Here is a 19404-nt window from a genome sequence, read left to right as displayed (position 1 = left end):
TAAGTATCAATGAGTATGTCCAGGGTCTGCAATCCTGCCTACCTTGTAATCTTCATCATCTGCCAACTTTTTCTTTTTGTTGATCCAGTTCTTAAGGTCATCTGAGTCCTGATACAGTTGTTGCAGAAGGAATGAATCCTCCAGCAATCCGCGTCTAGTAGCAGCCCTCTTTCGTAGAGCGTCCCGTCGGGCCAACAGCTGCAAAAACCATAAACAAACTCACTGTCAGAAAAATAAAATATGGATGCCTGAGATCTACTGCCTACCATGGTTAACAATGCGCCACATCTTCCCTGACTCGGGTGCACAGGCAGGCAGATGCACATACCCTATCCCGGATAGCAGCGATGTTCTCTGAGTCATAGTGATTATCATCAATCAGTTTGGTTGCAGTCTCGTCTACGGTCTGGAAAAAAAAAACAACTGTTTTTCTCTCATTGGCACTGAGTAAGTGTCCACAGTTTGGCTAGCTGTTTAAAGAGGAAGCATGACAATGTGGAAAGAGGACAAGATTCAGGGTCAGAAGATCTGGGTCCTACTTCTGATTTCTGTTATAAATTGTATTTCAAAATGTAAATCTCAGGCAGGTTAATTATTTTCTCTATGCCACAGTAGTTTCTTCTTAATCTAGGTTACAGTGAATGAATCCTGTTTTCACTATGAGGTGAATATTTGATCTATTTTTAAATTTTTAAGAAGCATTGTTGATACAACCTTGTTCAATGGCCAGTCTTTATCTATCTATCTATCTATCTATTCACTCATCCATCCATCATATACCATATGTACTTTTTCACCTTCATCTCTATCTCTAGCTATATGGGAAATGGAGTCAAATTATACATGTGAATTTTGACTCATATTCATTCATAAACTCTCAAAATTGCTCAGGATGAATTAATTGATTGGGGATAGGAAAATGATGTAAAATTACAAATAGTATTTAATAAACAATGATTTATTTTACATTGTTATCTTTTACCGATGAAAATCAACCTAATGAGCATATGAACTGGGAAGGGACTATAATAAGCTCTGTATTGACTGAAGATTAACAAAGAAAATTTGGAGTTTTGTGGTTATTGTTGTTGTTGCTGGTGGTATATATGCACATGTGCAAGTTTTAGCTAACTCCAGTACCATCCTAGGAGACAGCCAAAGACATATAGTATATATGCATTGGACAAATAAAGTCTCCCTCTTACTTCTCTGAGACTTGCTTATGTATTGACAAGTTTCTGGGACAGTGTAACTTAAGGTTCACAAGAAAATTATAGCAGCATTAAATGCAAAACATATAGATGAAGATATATAGGAAAAAATAGATAATACCTAGATATCTAGATATTACTAAAGAAAGCTAAATGGAGATATTACTAGAGAGGAAAAGACTAAAAAATATAAATAGTACATCCAAACTTTTAAGTTATGATTCATATTGGATATGGATATCATAGTTTCTATTTACACTGCAGAAAAAATAAGACAATCAGGCACTGTATCAGAAAATATAAATTGCTCAAAATCTTTAAAAACTTTCTAAAAAAAATCACAATACTTTAAAGGAATTATCCTACAAGTAAATTAATTTAAAAAAAATAAATTTATCTAATTCTTAAAAAAATTAAAAAATAAATACTTTCTAAATATGCTTTGTGGAATAAGAAATGTGTTGATAAAAAATGGATATGATTATTTGTCTGGATGTTTTCTCTTTTAAAAACAACCCTCATGTCTGATAGTTATGAGTGATTCTAAGGATTGGTAATCTATGAGATGTGTATAACACAGGGAGTTCAACCTGGTGCTCTGTGACAATCTAGAGGTGTGGGATGGAGTGCCCATTGGGAAGGAGGTCCAAGAGGGAGGGAATATATGTATACTTATGGCTGATTCACATTGTTGTAAGACAGAAATCAGCATAACATTGTAAAGCAATTATCCTCCAATTAAAGATTAAAAAAAAAAATGAAGCCAATGCCCAAACCAGGGCCCATTTCTTACTGTGATCTTCTCCTCCTGGGCAGTAAAAGCATCCTCAAAATCATCATGCTTCTGAAGAAGGGCTTGTACACTGCCCAAGGAATTTCCAAGGTCCTCATTTTCCAGGAAGGCCTGTAGAAGACAGAAAGATACATCCCAGCTGTGCCTCATCAGTGAAAATCATTCCCCTTGGAATATCTATGAGAAAAGGAATAAGAAAGGAGGTGAGGGGGATGGAAAGCAAGATGGGAATTAACACAAGGTAAGAGAGGAGATAGAGACTAACCTCAAAGAGCAGAACCTCAGCTTCAGAGTTCCCTTCCCAACCTTCTCATCCAAATTTATCACCTTCATCTCAGTGTCTGAACCAACCAATCTAAGCATGATTCTGTGTTCGCAAATCCTCAGGAGGACCACTCACCTCCACCAGAAAATCTCTGGTTAGCCCTGCCCTGACTCATCACATTTTTCTTTCGCCGATCCCTTAACAGTTGGATGTTCATTTTGCCTCATGTTAAGAGAAGCTTAAAAACTCTGTGCTTTGTATTTAAATATTTTTCCTGTGAATTTATCCATGAGGGAAATTCAAGAGCCTTACAGAGAGGGTCGATCTTTTCTCCTCCTTGTGGCTCACCCTCTAGTTCCCAGGTGAAATGAAGTGGTGGTGAGGATGCTGATAGTAGTGAATGAGGAGCAGGAGAAATGGTTTCTGGACACTCCCTGAGCCCCTGTATTACCTCTTGTCTGCTCATCCAACTGTCTACTTGCTCGCTGTCACGGTAGAAGAGGTGCAGGTTCAAGCACTGCTCATACTGCTGCCGACGCTTCTCCCACAGCTCCAGCAGAGCGGCCCAGTTGTAGGTAAGTGCTGCTCTCTTTGGAAAGGAAGAGGTAAAAGACCAGGAAGATATTAAATGAATTTATTTTATCCTACTTTCACTGAGCATCTAATAAATGCAAGGCTCTTTGCAGGAAAAAAATGAATAGAATAATGGGTTTTTCTCTTAAGGCTCCTACAACTAAGTAAATCCCTGAAGTATATAAAAAAATGGGAGAAATACCATAATAGAGGTATACTTACTGTGTATAAATAAAGAAGAAAAGATTAATTGATTCAAAGAAACAGGGGGTAGAAGTATAGAAACTATTGTATCAAACCAAGATTTAAAGGGCAGAGAAGTGGGGATCAGGATTATAGGAGGACATAATACCACAAGTAAGTAATTATTCCAGGTAATCATTAGATTATACGAAGTGCTCCAGAGAAAACTGCAGTGTCTAAAAAAGGTGGACATTTCATCAAATTCAAGTTCACAGGGCACTTAAATGATCAGATTGAGAAGTTTTTATTCTATTTCAAATGCAAATGAAAACCATCAAGGAAAAAGGGACATTCTCAAACTCAAGAGAGCCTTTGTTTCTGCTCAAGCATTTGTCTGAGAAATCCCAGCTTATTAAAACTGCTGTGTTAATTCCATCAAAAATGGTACAAATTCTCAGAATTTCAAGGTTTTAGAGTTCCACTCTTCCTTTGGCAGAAAATTGTTAAAAATAAAGATTCATATTATATTTTTCCCTTAGGGTTTTTGATGAGTTGAAAATATAGTCATCTCAGTCTTCATCATATAGGGCTGGTGGCTGTGCTTGGAAGCTAATGAGATGCAGAGAACCTGCAAATCTTATTTCAGTTATCATCCCAGGAGTTCCTATGACTCTGTGGCTAGAGCAAAATGTCTCAGGGATCAGGAGGTTTAGGTGAGCCCTTGGGATCTAGAAGATTATGATGATGGCAGTGTGTAAAGCTTTCCTGTTGTTTAATGAAGATTTCAGAAACACAGATATAGGAAAATCAGCTTGATATGAGATTGTATAGAGGAGATAAGAAAAGGAGCCATGTACCAGGAACCATGCTAGGTACCTTAGGGATCCCAAAGATGAATAAGGAGCAGTTCTCAAAGAATTCACCATCTAGACACTAGCATGGGAAAGTGACACAACAGAGCACATATGACAAGGCAAGATGGCATGGAGATTTCTTGGATCAAATGGTAAAGAATCTGCCTGTACTTGCAGGACACCTGGTTTCAATCCCTGGGTCAGGAAGATCTCCTGGAGAAGGGAATCGCTACCCACTCTAGTATTCTTGCTGGAGAATTATATGGGCAGAGGAGCCTGGCAGGCTACTGTCCATGGCGTCACAGAGTTAGACATGACTGAGCAACTAATGCTTTCACTTTCAAGTGATGAAATTAGTTAGACTGACTAACGTCTCAGAGATGAGGAAGCACACATCAAGATCTGAGAATTTCAAAACCTTCAAACTAGCTAAAGCAACATATGAAGGAAGCAATGTGAAATCTGGATCTATGTTAAGATATTTATACGTCTTCCGCCTTCTTTCCATTCAGAGATTGTCAATTAGTAAGAGATTAAGTGAAGGCTACGCATCAAAATTTCACACATTCTGTTAAACTGGATTACCTTTTTCAGAACTTCATCAGATGCTTCATGATTGGCATCCAGCAGGGCTCGACCAGTCTCATCAGCAGATAGAAATCGGTCATCATAAGAATCAATCTCATGCTGTGACCACAAGACAAAAATGTGTTAAAATGAAGCAAGAAATCTTCTGGCATTGTTGGCACCTCCTTCTTCCTCCTACTAGCGAGGCTCTTCCTCTCTACCTTATGCTGCTGATGCCTGTCCAGTAGGGCTTCCCCACCAGCCACATCTATGGGCAGCTCATCAGCATTGATCAGAGCAGTCTTTTCCTCCATCCAACCTGAGAGCTCATCATAGTCGGATAAGAACCGCTGGTACCTGGAAAAGGTAAAGGAAAAGACAGAAAGGAGGAACCAGATGAAAACGGACATTGAACAAAGAGTCAGAGATGGGTTGGGCTAAGATGTACAACATCTTTTTGCATTAAACCTAACCCTTCATTCCTCTGATATACTTCCCTATTCCTTTAGCAATGCTGGCTATAAATCCTTCACTCTAGATTGTATATTCCTAGGGTGAATGTGTCTTTGTGTGATGAAGCACTTGGGCATGACATCTCCAACATCACAGTCACACTCCAGAAACACTTGAAGTAAAGTACTATTTGGTAAAGTACTATGAGGCCAATAAATAATCACATAACATCAACAGCAGGAAGCACCTTATGACAAGGGGCAGCTAGAGTTAGGATTAGGAGCCCTCATGTATCTTAATTCACTCTTTACCATATCAGTGAAAACAAAAGTCCCCCCCAAAATTACCTATTCAAAAAATCAAAGCATCACCGTTTAATTTTCAATCACATCAATAAGATAAATTCTGTTTTCTGGTGATTTAAAAACTAATCATAAAAATTAAGTACAGAAATGATGTCCAAGTCTTTTTTTTCTTTTTTATTAATAAGCTGGCCTACATTCAGGAAACAATTCTAGATTTATTTTCTGTTCTTCAGCTTGAAAATTAATTCCAATTCCTTAACTAAGGCCAGGATTTTGACCTATTTCTTCAATTACTTTTTCAGCTTCATGGGCCACTTCATAGCTTCTTATAACTATACAAACAGAGGAAGACAGAAAGGGTATAGGTGAAAGGAGATGTCATTCTGAGGATTATATCATCCTGCAAAGGACTTCTGGAAAATTAAAATTTCTTTTGCCTCTACTGAGCAGGCAGGAGACTGGATCATTCATTATTTTATTCCTTTTACTCTTTTATTTCTATTTTAATATTGCACTTTGACCCTGTAGAGGTAGTTAACATAATAGAAAAGAAGGCTTTCTCACGAATAAGAAGCCTGCAGCTTTTCATATCTGCTGGTAGCCAAGTTGCGAATATGTTCCCAGTTGGAGACCAGATCCTCTTTCATCTGCTGGATTTCAGCTGCATCTGAAGGATGGGAAAGCTTCAACTTGTCTGCTTTGGCACATAACTCCTTCACCTTTGGGATGAAAAAGAAACCTAGTATGTGAAGGTGGGTCAACAGTATGGTGCTAGACAGTGACTTTATAGTATATACATATGTCTTGATTAAAGTGAAACAGGAGAGTGAAAAAGTTGGCTTAAAGCTCAACATTCAGAAAACTAAGATCATGGCATCTGGTCCCATCACTTCATGGCAAATAGATGAGGAAACAGTGGAAACAGTGGCTGACTTTATTTTTCTGGGCTCCAAAATCACTGCAGATGGTGATTGCAACCATGAAATTAAAAGATGCTTACTCCTTGGAAGGAAAGTTATGACCAACCTAGATAGCATATTAAAAAGCAGAGACATTACTTTGCCAACAAAGGCCTGTCTAGTCAAGGCTACGGTTTTTCCAGTGGTCATGTATGGATGTGAGAGTTGGACTATAAAGAAAGCTGAGTGCCGAAGAATTGATGTTTTTGAACTGTGGTGTTGTAGAAGACTCTTGAGAGTCCCTTGGACTGCAAGGAGATCCAACCAGTCCATTCTAAAGGAGATCAGTCCTGGGTGTTCATTGGTAGGACTGATGTTGAAGCTGAAACACCAGTACTTTGACCATCTGTTGTGAAGTGTTGACTCATTTGAAAAGACCTTGATGCTGGGAAAGATTGAGGGCAGGAGAAGAAGGGGAGGACAGAGGATGAGATGGTTGGATGGCATTACTGACTTAATGGACATGGGTTTGGGTAGACTCCAGGAGTTGGTGATGGACAGGGAGGCCTGGCATGCTGTGGTTCATGGGGTCGCAAAGAGTCAGGTACAACTGAGTGACTGAACTGAATGATAATGCTGTACTGCTACTGCTAAGTTGCTTTGGTCATATCTGACTCTGTGCGACCCCATAGATGGCAGCCCACCAGGCTCTGCCGTCCCTGGGATTCTCCAGGCAAGAACGCTGGAGTGGGTTGCCATTTCCTTCTCCAGGGCATGAAAGGGAAAAGTGAAAGTGCAGTCGCTCAGTCATGTCCAATTCTTAGCGACCCCATGGACTGTAGCCTACCAGGCTCCTCCATCCATGGGATTTTCCAGGCAAGAGTACTGGAGTATCTCAAACTTAATATATAATTTTTAAAAAAGGAAAAAAGAAACTCAGTAGGAAATCCAAGTATTCTGATCCTCCTGACAAAGTTTTATGGGAGGGATGTAACATAATAATTATATGAGTAAGAATAACATATCAGTGCATTTATATGGATATATCTATATTAATATATTCATGTAACTATGTTAACAATAATAATTTACCGACTGCTTTTTGTCTCTTGTTGGGCTAAGTATGTCACGTGTGTTTTCTTGTTTTATAGTCTCCCTTTAATAAGACTATGAGGCAGAAACTATTCTTGTTCCCCTTGTGTGTGAAAACTGAGAGGCTAAGTATTTTATCTGCCCAAGTTCATTTAATGAATCAGTATCAGAAGCAATATTTGGACGTATATCACTCCTTCATTACCCTTTATACTGTTTTCATAAACATTACCATAGGAATCAGAAAGATATTTCTGCTAAGGAAAATTTTGGCCAAGAAAATTTCAGTAATACCAGGCCATTTTGAACACAATTCCTGAAGAGCAGGGTTACTAGAGAAAATTCCATGTTACCATTAGTCCTTCTGCTATACTGAATTATAATCAGGTGTTGTCTAAGATGAGATTTCATTACTATTATTCATTAAGTCATGGTATTTTATCACTCATAATTAGAAAAGATAAAAGGGGGGAAAATGAGGAAGAAAAAAAGAAGTAGACTGGTGAAATATTTTTCAGAAACTGGACCAAGGGATAGAACTATGATTAAAGCATAGCAACTAGGGATCTTCTTGTGGGCTGACTCCACTGTAAAAGCTGAGGAGTAATTAGTTTAAATTATGGTTAAAGTTGTGAGGGGAAGAAGTAAGAATGGGAAGCATTCAAGAATATAGGCTTACTCCAAGTTCTAGTGTGACTATGCCTACCGTAGGTACAGGAATTGAGGTCTTTCAGCTTCCAGAAGAAAACCCAAAGGTGAGTTGAGTAGAGTGTTTTAGTGTCTATGTTTATTATAAAAGGAGAAGAAGAAATTTTCTCCCTTTTCTACTGAGTAAAGGACAAAAAAAAACAAGGTTCATCTCCAACGGGAGAAGATATAGTTAGGTAGGAAACCATTCATGAAGCTATCTATTTTGGTTTTAAATTATGAAATATATTGCAAAAGGCATAAGCATATACATATAATATATATGTGCATATAAATAAAAATAATTTAAATAAAATACTAGATATCCAAGAATCATGTACAAGTTATAAACTAGAATAAAGAGGTATATTCAGGTGGCACAAAATTTCACCTTCACTGAAATAATGAATTTACTGTGTTCTATGGAGACAAGTGGAGAAGGAAATGGCAACCCACTCCAGTATTCTTGACTGGAAAATCCCATGGACAGAGGAGCCTGGTAGGCTACAGTCCATAGGATCGCAAACAGTCGGACACGACTGAGCGACTTCACTTACTTATGGAGACAAGGTGAACATCATTTGGCTCTTCTAACTCAAGGACGTTAGCTCTTTATCCCACAGGCTTACCTTGTCGTTCATGACTGCAAGGTTCCTCTCAAGCGTCTTGTGACTGTGAAACAGTGCCTCAGAGCTCACAAGGTCTTTGCCATAGTCCTCAGATGTGACTTGAGCCTCCTTCTCCTTAATCCACTGGATGGCTTCAGTCACATCCCTGCCAGACATCCCCATGAGCTCCAGCAAAGGAAGAAGGCAAGCATTCCAGTGCAAACAGCACCCAGCAGGACCAGCTTCACTCACCCTGTCAGGAATTATCCTATCTTCCCACACACCAGCAAAAAATAGCATAAAGAATTCCTGTTTTGGGGCTTCCCTGGTGATCCATTGGTTAAGAGGATTCTTAGCCAATCCACCTGTCAATGCAGGGGACGTGGGCTCGATCCCTGGTCCGGGAAGATCCCATATGCAAAGAGGCAACTAGGCCCGTGCACCACAACTACTGAAGCTCATGCACCTAGAGTCCATGCTTCACAACAAGAGAAGCCACCACTATGAGAATCCCTTCCACCACACTGAAAAGTAAACCCAGGCTCACCTCAGCTAGAGAAAGCCCGTCAACAACCAAAACCCAGTACAGCCAAAAATAGAATAAATGCACAAAGATTTTTAAAGAGTTCCTACTTCAAAGGTTTTGAGATGTAGAGACCTGGGCATCCTGTCAACTGAGCCTCCAAATATACTTCTAGGTTAGCTCTTCACAAATGCCCTTCTTCCCAACCTCACCCTCCATTCTCTTTCTGCTTTTGCCCCTGCAGAACTTCCATCACTAATTCACTAGTGCTAATTTTATTACTTTAAGTTCCATTTAACACATACTTGGCTATTGACTTGATCACAATTTTAACTATTCTATCCCTTGTTGTCTTAAAGGCAAGCACGTGCTTTTCTTTGATTCAAAGTATTGGCCGCTAATTGCTAACAGTAGACAGAGGCTAACCAAAATACCCAGCCTGGTGCTATTGTAGTTTCCTACAATTCAGGGGCCAGATTCCTACCTTTTGAATCTCTGGAGGTCTACAGCACTGGACAGCATTTTCCGTCGTTGGAGAGCCAGACCATGGAGACGCTCCCACGCTGCATTCACCTCCTTCTGCTTTGACTGAATCGAGGGCAGCTCAGGATGCTTTCCCTGTGGCAGTAAGTCAGTGTTGGACTAATGCAGAAAAAACATTTAAACGCTTCTTATTTCACACTGGTCCATACTTTGTCAGAAGTGGAGGATAGCCATTTAGCCAGATACTGTACTTCACCATAGCCCTGGTCCCTTTTACTTGATCACCAAAATCTAGAAAACCAAACTACCAGATGTTGTATCTTCTGCCCACAGCTCAAGACTAGTCTACTAACATAGGTTGCCCAACCTCATTATTTTCAGAGCTCCATCATGTTGATGGCTGCTAGCTTCCCTCAAGATCCTGGAAACCAAGGAAGAGAAAATTCCTTCTGTGAAATCTGACTTTCTTTTTCAAAACTCTAATACTGTGAGTTTTGGCTCTTTTGGGGCCCTGGCACCTTTGAGAATATAGTTCGAGCTATTTCCCTCTTTCCAGAACTAGACAGACATGCAGATAAATTTAATTTTGCAGAAAAGTTCATATAGTTTTGCAGACTATCTGAAGCAATGAGATTTATGTTTATCAGATAAAGCTAGCAGCATCAGCTCATTTTGATACTTGGCAATTTTGAGTAGTTCCCATATACCAGGTCTCCCTACCCCCTCCTATCCCTGTTTATTCCTATTTCCATTTCTATTTTGCAGCCTCTTCAGACAGAATTTTCTTCTCCTTCCTTGTTTACAAGTAGAAATAATATTTTATAAGCCCCAGTACTTAGGCCTCAAGAGGTCTTTCAGCTTCAGTTCTTATCTTCTTGGAACACATTAAAAAGTATGATCTACTGAAAGATGAGAGGGCATATGGAGAAAGCCTGCACTATCCTTGCCAAATTCTTAGACATGGAAGGAAGGTTGTTTTAGATCCTGTACACCAAATGAGTCACTACATAACTGCAGTTACTTAAGAATATCAGGTGAGATCAAAATGGCCCAGCTGAGCAGCTGAATCAGTGAATCTGACTCAACCATGAAAAAATAAGATGTTTTCTGTTTTAAGTTTTGTAGTAGTTTGGTAGATAGTAACAGATAACTAAAAAAAAATCTGCACAATAAGAAAAATTCAGTCATGTTAGAGGGAGAAATTTAGGGACTGTTGGAAATGATGCCTGGAAAAAATTGAGAAATAGTTTATTTTCCCTACTCAAGTACCCATTAATCCTGAAATCTTGGTTCTATTTACACATAAATATCATTCCCATTATATAGGTTGCAGTGATAATAAAACTTTAAATGGAAAAGCATGATAGCCAGCTATTGCAGTTTCTGTTCAATTCCTTCACATACATATAAAATCAGACTGATTTCCCAGTTCTTACATGTTAAGGGTATTTAGTCACACACTGAGTATTTGTGGCTCAGAAATTAAAGGCTTATTTAAGCACTTTCTTAAGTAAATGAATGTAAATCTACCTCTTTTTCCTTCCCCCTCAAAGCACAGAAAAATTTGTTTAATGATATCATATATATTATGAGAAGCCACCATTATTTTATATTCTTTGCCACTTTACTCTGGTGCTTCATAAACTTGAGAAATCAATGTACTGCACAGTGCAAGAGTAACCTCATTGTGGACTGAATTTCTTTACATAAACCCATGTACACTCACTCACTCACACCTCTATTTCTGTAGACTGGCAAGGGATAAATTCAGAAATGAGAGAAAGCTGCTCTGGGCGTATTACTCCAGGGACAGGCATACCTCTGTTTTCTCACAATGCCCTATGTATCTTTCTTGCCCCTTCCACAAATGGCCAGGCAATCTTCTTGAAGATCAGAACCCTTTCCCTGGATTGGCTCTGTTATTCCCCACCTCACCTCTGCACACTCATTGGCATATCGGTTCACTTCATTCACTCTCTCCTTTCGAACTGCCAGATCTGCTTGGAACTCTTCAAACTTCTTATGCAGAACCTCTGTGCGCTCCCAGTCCTCACCCAACTCCACTGATGTCACCAGAGCCTCCTGTAGCCACAGAAGGGTCTATTAGGTTACTGGCAAATATTTAGGGATTCCCACAAGTCAAATGCCCCAAACCCTTGCTTACATTTACATTCCCAGGATAACTCAGAAGGAGATACTGGTTGAACCTGGGAGAACTCCTTCAAGAAAGAGTCAGAGCAAGGGTATATTTCCTGATGTGGCACTGTGACTCAGGGGACAGTGGTCTTTGGGGTAATTCTTTGGGAAGACCAGAGACATTGTCAGCAAATGCCCCTGGAAGAACCTTTTTGTGGTTTGGAACATAAAAAGTAAATTCATCCTGGTTCTGATCAATTCAACATACTGAGTATTTACAAAAGTATTGTGCTGAATGCTTGCCTGTGTAAATTTTCCATCCTAACCATAGGGTTATTCTTCAAGTAATAGAAGATAGAAACCTCTCTAGTTATAGGTACTAAGAGACAAAGGATGAAGGGAAAAACTGGCAATTCTCTCGGTTGGACCCAGAGTAGTACTGAAAATCTGGAAGGAGTGAAAGCTCATGGAAGGTAGAAGGGGGGCAATCCCAGATGATCTTTCAGTACACATTTTTTTATACGTCTTGCCTTCTTCATGTTCAGATTCATACATTTAGACTTATCCTCCTATAATGTTGCCTACTTCCAGAATACCTCTAAATCTTTGCTAACATTCCTCTCTCTTCCAAGGAACTAAGACCAGGAACAGATACCCTGACTGCTTTAAAAAAAGTGAAAGTGAAAGTCTCTCAGTTGCATCGCATGTCACTTCTTGCGACCCCAGGGACTGTAGCCTGCCAGGCTCCTCTGTCCGTGGAATTCTCCAGACAAGAATACTGGAGTGGGTAGCCATCCCCTCTTCCAGGGAATCTTCCCAACCCAGGGATAGAACCCAGGTCTCTTGCATTGCAGGTGGATTTTTACCATCTGAGCCACCAGGGAAGTCCACATTAAATTGCTATTTGATATCTGGGCCAGAGAGATGGAAAATCCAATATACAGGCTGTTTGGTCCTATACCTTGTCTCCAATCCACTCCAAGATGTCAGCACACTCCTGGAAGTACTGTTGGAGTTTCAGGGCCCGCAGCAGCAGGGCACCCTTCTCCCGGGTCAGCTCCAGCAGCAGGTCCCACAGGTTGTTCAGTTCCTTCAGAAGGCCCTTTGGGAGAAGTAAAACCACTCAGGCACATTACCTGCTGTGGAGCAGCAGAAATAGACTCAGAGACCTGTGCAGAGAGGGATCTGGATAAAAATCCTTCGTCCCATTAACTCATGCATTAATTGCTCAAAAATATTTAAAAGAGGCATGTATGGGAATAGCCATTAAATCATATGATCTTCCATAAAGAAAAATAAATAATAACATTTGGGGATTTTAGAGGATGAAATGATTACAAACGATAAGACAGGATGGAATAAAAATTCATTTTAAAAAAGGTGCTCATTTGAATTGGACCTTGAGGGATAGATGGAATTTTGATAGGCAGAAGATACAGAGAGGGTGTTCAAAGTACTGACAAAGGCACAGAAAAAATTTGGCATGGACTGTTTGTCAGAAGGGATAAGAGCTACAAGTTTTTCTGACTTACAAAGGAAATAGGGTCACCAAAGCAATAACAGAACTTGAGAGACTATATAGTTGAGCGCTCTAATGCTAGGTTAGCTTAGAAGACCAGGTTTTACATATATAGTAAAATTGAAGGTATCATTTATGTTATGTCTTCAAGAATCTTGTATTTTTCAACTACTTCATGAGTCTAAGGTAACATGTAGCATATAGATCACATTTATCTATGGATCCTGCAGTGCTACAGGATCACTATAATCTCAGTAATTCTGATAGATGTGAAGATGTTTCAGATATTACTCAACTGTTTTAATTAATGTAAGGGACTGGTTTTTGTGCAATTTGACCAAATCATTTTTATTTAATAACAGGTAAATTTTGAGTTATTCTTGTTACAGAATCTTCTTTCTAATAAGGTTTATTCATGTTAAAGTCTGTATCGCCTGACCATGTTTTGTTGACAGTAGAAGGAACTAGAATTTGTATGCTAGATATGGAAAAACAGCCCCAGCTTATAAATATGTAACACGCATTTCTTTTGACAATTTTAGAAACAGTTAAACAGTAAAAAATATTTCACTTGATACAAAAAGAACCTGAACTGACTCTATCAACACAAACATTTTAGGAGACTATATGAATTAACTCAGAAAAAAGCTGATAAATTAATAATGGATTCCATGGTGGTGGTGCTCTTCGATCTTCAGGGTTCAAAGGCTTGGAGAACTACAATGGTAGTCATAGCATGTAAGCTCTGAAGAGAAAGAGGCATCATAGACAAAGGGAGAAGGATTTCAGAGAAGGTTCAAAGAAAGAGCATCCCTTGTTTAGAGAGTTTAAGCACCAACTTTAAGCACTAACTCCGAGCTTAGAAGAATTAGTCAGAAAGGACATTTGGGAAAGCCAATTCATCTGGGTTGAAGTGGGTTTGATCTTGAGCCAACCCATCCTGTGATGGCATAAGGAGGAAGGTGACACTATTCAATGAGAGCTTTGTGCCATACCTCTTCTCCCCATTCCTAGGAACACTAGTACATCCCATCATTTTTTCCTTCCACAATCCAAGTAAAATATAAGAGGCAGAACCATGGTTCCAAGTCAGTTGTATCAAGGTTTACACCTGTTGTAATCAATGAAAACTCTGATAACATAATCAACAATTAGAAGCATCTTTCACAGAGCCCTACCATATATTTACCTTGATGTCCTCATGGGCAAAATGGCCCTCAGGAAATCGGGTTTCCCTGGTTTCTTCCAGATCAGGAAGGACCCTTGATTTTGCTTGCACCTCTGCTTCAAACAATTCATGCTTCTGATATTTCCCCTGAAGATTAGAAATCAGAGTTTATGGCTTAAGGGAGCCTGGTCTCCTGGACCATAAAATAGTTTTTTTTTCCTCTACTTTCTTGCAGACAGAACTACCAGTTTCCCAACGTAGATTAAATGATAACCAACGACCATAGCTAGAGGAGTCCTATCCTAAAAGAAGTGGTTGTGGCAGAATCATCGCATAAGGGTTTTCAAAGATCCCAGATCCAATGTCCAGGACCACAGAAGAAGGTTTTTTCAGTCCTTACTTCCTTTGGGAAATTTCCAATAAATATTATGTTAAAGTCTTAATTGCCTTCTGTGGAAATGAAATAATGTAACAGAATTTTTCCTTTTATGAAAAGAGGAACTAAATCCTACTGAAAGTAGTGAACAATGAGGAAAATGATCATGACAACAGTGTTTTTTATTTTAATTGGGAAGTATTTGCATGCCAAATTATACTCTTGTTGTCATATATAAATTGATCCATTTAGTAGGTAACACTTTGTTCTTGTTCTAGGTGCTTCCTTCCTTATATCCATTGCCCATTTTAGGCATACCAGCCTTTCTTCTGATCCTAACTATGCCTTATTCTGTAATACAAGTAGTAGGGGGAGCTTCCACCAAACCTCTCTATCTGAGACCTCTCATTTGGACTAAACAAGAGTCATGAACAGCCAACTGGGAAAAACCCTGGTTAAATCATATCTTTCTGAGGAGAGCAAAGAGAAGTTGGTTCAGAAGTACTGATGTCTCTTTACTTCAATTCCATCCTTAATGTCACAAACATTGAAATTCCATAGTACATCATAAATTCTTTGAATTCTCAGTGTTTTGCCCATGGTTTAAGTTCAGAGCAATATTACATTTATAAAGTATTATCTAGAATGAGTTTCCTGTGTAAATAAGACTTTGAGGCTTAAGGAGTTGAAGACATGGGCTATTTAGAGACAGAATTACAGTTCCCAAGGTCTAATCTTTCTATTAACAGCATCCCTCTAGAGTTTACCAAATGTACATACATTATAAAAATGTTTCCCTTCCTAGAGAATTTAGAGTCTACTCCAGGGAAGTCAGTGAAACTGAAGAACCTGTATGTTCGTTGGGTCTTCATAGCTTTTATCGCTTGCAATCTTGATTTTCTCCATGATCCATTTCTGATGGTCATCTGCATCTCGTATGAAAACCTGGTAGTGATAGGAATCTTCAAGTTTCTGACCCCTCTCAGCAACCCGTTCCTTGAACCTCTGGTACCGAGTCAACACCTCCTGACGCCTCTCCTGGATCTCTTCTGCTGTTTCCAGCACCTTTGGCCCATCACTCTCCATAGCCTGCAAGTTAAAAAGTTTCTACTTATTGCTGGTTCTCAAGCCTCTAGTAAACTGTTTTTTTCCTTTTCTCTCTCTCTCTCTCTAATATTCTGTCTTTTTAAATGTCTCAAGGCATTTACTCATGTTGGACTTACAGTCAGATATCTTTATACCTATAAAAGTCTCTTTTTAGAAAGGCTGTAGTACATTTATATAATTTTAACCATATACAGCTACAACTTAGGCTAATAATTCTTGATCATTCAGAATACTTTTCCAACTTTTTACATAAACATCTGCCCATATTAATAAACTTAATTAACAATGAAGTTCTATAACATATATTATTAGACTAATTGAAAACAAGTTTAAATTAGCAAAATCACATTTTCAGATGCATAAAAAGAAATGCAATTTTACTGCTTTCAAAAGCTTAAAATGTGTTAACATGTACTGATCATGACAAACCTAATTTAATGAATAAATAAAAATGGCTTGCAATTAATTTTGACAAATGATATACCCCAAAGTCCAAAACAAATTTATGTAAAAATATAACTATTATTTACTTTTTCATTTTCTTTATTCATAAACATTACAAATAAAAAATTTAGCACATTTACAATCTAATTACCACAAATTTCAAATTATTAGCATCTTGGTAATTGACTTTTGCAATATAAAACATTGTATTATCAAATAACATCACGTATTATTTTCCAATAATAGTGGGATCCAATTTATTTGTGACAACATCCAGCAAAATCTCCATAGGATACACCTTGATTTATCTGGATATAAGCACCGTTTTTCCTAGTTTACCTCACTGAAAACATTCAATATAAAATTTAGACTTTAGTCTCCTTCTACATGTAATTGTTATTCTGTGGATGGCCTTTACTAGTTTGGTTACAAAATTAAATCCTTCTAGGGAGACTCAAACATTTATTGTGTGTTATTTTGCTGCAAGTTATCAGGTTGTTCCCCATGTGAACCTGTGTGAACAGGTCATTGCTGGATTTTGGTGCTGTATAGTCATAAGCTCAAGATCAGTTTAAAGTGATACATTCATAAAAAAGAGAATTAAAATTAAGCTTCTTTACTTCTTAAGAATCAAGAAACTATTCTTGCTGATCCTGTCAAAGATAGCACAGAAAGTTCAAAGGAGACAGCTTTCCTAATTATATTGGTGACAAATTATCTGGTAAAGAATTCTGTACTCACCGTTTCCTTTGGAAAGTGTTATGCTCTTCCTAAAGATCAAGAACCTGCCAAAATAAAATGTATCCAAAAGAGAGAGAAAGAAAGAGAAACAATTCACATGTAATTGTTTAGTCTAACTTAGAGATGAGAGAAACGTTACATATGTGGCAAGACAAAGAAAAAAAAAAGCCTCTTGCTTGGGCCAGAATCCCGCCAACTACAATTTACCCTATCTTCAGGAGACAGATTGAGCTGAGGTAGCTGCTAACTTTCACAGATGCTGGGTGACTCAGCGCTTTGAGGGGACTGTGGCTGTCAAAGGTCTTCAACAAGACTTGATATAAAAAAAAATGAAAGCAAAATTCTTAGATGAAAATTTAGAAAAAAAAAAAAACCGTTACAGATGTAACATAGGACAATGTGTTAAGATTATGTTTTGTTTCTTCAATTAGCTTTAAATTTTACATCTGAGAATTATAAATCAGGAAGGAATTCTGGGTTGCCCATTCTTCATACTCTGTACAGAATTACAAGAACTCAAGGCATACATAGGTTCTTGTTCCAGCCTGTCTCTCAGAAATACAAATCACCAACTCCATTAAAACTCAGCTGCAGATTTTTAAGTCTTTAAGCAACAAGGCATCCTAATTCTTACTATAGAGACTTTGTTAAAATAGGGAGAAACTTTTATTCCTGGTCTCACAGATTGGGTTTTTAAAAATCTGATTTAACCTTACCCTTAATCATTTAAATAAAAGGAACAAAGGAAGTAAGATATATGCTTGCTTATTTGCATTTTGTGAAACAAAAATTAGGATACCTCATCACTTTGTCAACAAAGGTCTGTATAGTCAAAGCTATGTTTGTTTTTTTGTTTGTTTGTTTTTCCAGTAGTCATGTATAGATGTGAGAGTTGGACCATAAAGAAGGCTGAGTGCTGAAAAATCAATGTTTTCAAACTGTGGTGCTGGAGAAGACTCCTGAGAGTCCCTTGGACTGCAAGGAGATCCAACCAGTCAATCCAAAGGAAATCAACCCTGAATATTCATTGGAAGGGCTGATTCTGAAGCTAAAGCGTCAATACTCTGGCCACCTGATGCAAACAGCTGACTCATTGCAAAAGACCCTGATGCTGGGAAAGATTGAGGGTAAGAGGAGAAGGGGGTAACAGAGGATGAGATGGTTGGATGGTATCATTGACTCAGTGGACATGAGTTTGAGCAAACTCTGGGACATAGTGAAGGACAGGGAGGCCTGGTGTGTTGCAGTATATGGGATTTCAAAGAGTCAGACATGACTGAGCGACTGAACAACAACATTTGACAAACTAATGAAGCCATAAAATATCTAAAAATGGAGCAAAGTTCTAAACTTTGGGATAAAGTCATACTATTTATTCTATGTATTATGTTTAATGAAGAGAATAGAAAGCAGAAATCCTCCAAACACATAGTTCTTTTATACAACTTTTAAGAAATGAAGCAAACATATCAAAAGAAAAGATTGGGATGGCTTCAGATCCTAAAAATAGTGGGTCTATCCATGTCAAACATCATTCCACTGTAGATCCAACTTGAATAATATAGTATTCATGGTCTACTAGGGAAGACCAAGGTTCTACATTTCTAGTTTCCCTTCACCCTGGATCATCTTACCTAAAGAAACTGGGAGAGCTTTAAATTCTCTTCTTGAAAGTATACTATTAACTTTACTTTTTCATATAGTTTCATTATATAAAAGTCAAATTTGGGTGCTAAAGGCATGAACACAAATCTTAGGGAATGTATTAGTACAAGCATCAGGATGTTTCCTTCAGATTGATGGAAGGGCATGATGAGAAAATTTTGAACCCTGGTAGCTTAATATTGGGCCTCTGACCTTCTTGCCACTATTAAATTTTTCCAAGAATGGTTATTGGCACTGACAACATAAAGGCCCTGAGTACAGGAGACTCAGGTAAAGAATGTACGGAAGACATTGTGGAGGTTAAGAATCATGTTCAATCTTTAAAATTGTATGTAGCCCTTTATATAAATGAGTGCTGAGAGATTACAGAGAAAACTAAGTTCATTACAGGCAGCTTCATTAAAGAGAAGTCTTATAGTCAATTTTACAGGGTGGGAGTACTTTTGAGAACTGCTGTATTTGATCACGGTTATCAGCTCTGGGCAGAACTGTACTTCTCACACTCATTTAATCAGCACTGCCCAGCTTTCCTGAGTCTCTTCTCAGTTATCAGATCTTCATTTCCTGGACTCAGAACCTGCAAGAGGTGCTTTATATCCCCAAATTCTAAAGTGTCCCCAATTTGCAACACTAAAATTCACATGCTTACTGTGGAATTTTAGAGTTCAATTTTCTCGACTCATTTAACAACAAGGAAAAATCCAGTAATTTTAATGTAAAAAATGTTTTCCTGTGGAATAGAGGCCATCATT

The 19404-nt window shown here is 38.3% G+C and overlaps 1 protein-coding gene across 1 annotated transcript in view; it reads right to left on the bottom strand.

Moving 5' to 3' along the window:
• The window catches only part of SPTA1 (spectrin alpha, erythrocytic 1), a 67819-nt gene extending 52038 nt beyond the window's left edge, over nt 1-15781 (bottom strand). Inside the window, exons 1-13 of the mRNA XM_081485759.1 lie at nt 15545-15781; nt 14341-14466; nt 12594-12734; nt 11432-11578; nt 9498-9631; nt 8512-8656; nt 5769-5923; nt 4668-4803; nt 4465-4566; nt 2721-2858; nt 2005-2115; nt 329-406; nt 43-198 (exon numbers count right to left, since the gene is read on the bottom strand). Of these exons, the coding sequence (XP_081341885.1) occupies nt 43-198; nt 329-406; nt 2005-2115; nt 2721-2858; nt 4465-4566; nt 4668-4803; nt 5769-5923; nt 8512-8656; nt 9498-9631; nt 11432-11578; nt 12594-12734; nt 14341-14466; nt 15545-15781 (1806 nt within the window). The remainder of the gene's footprint in view (nt 1-42; nt 199-328; nt 407-2004; nt 2116-2720; nt 2859-4464; nt 4567-4667; nt 4804-5768; nt 5924-8511; nt 8657-9497; nt 9632-11431; nt 11579-12593; nt 12735-14340; nt 14467-15544) is intronic.
• Between the last annotated feature and the right edge of the window lie 3623 nt (nt 15782-19404).

The sequence above is a fragment of the Giraffa tippelskirchi genome, chromosome 5 (assembly GCF_054371585.1).
Source record: "Giraffa tippelskirchi isolate mGirTip1 chromosome 5, T2T-mGirTip1v1.2.pri, whole genome shotgun sequence".
Taxonomy (NCBI): Eukaryota; Metazoa; Chordata; class Mammalia; order Artiodactyla; family Giraffidae; genus Giraffa; species Giraffa tippelskirchi.
Note: the sequence above shows the minus strand (reverse complement) of the source record. Positions and strands in the feature narration are given on the sequence as shown.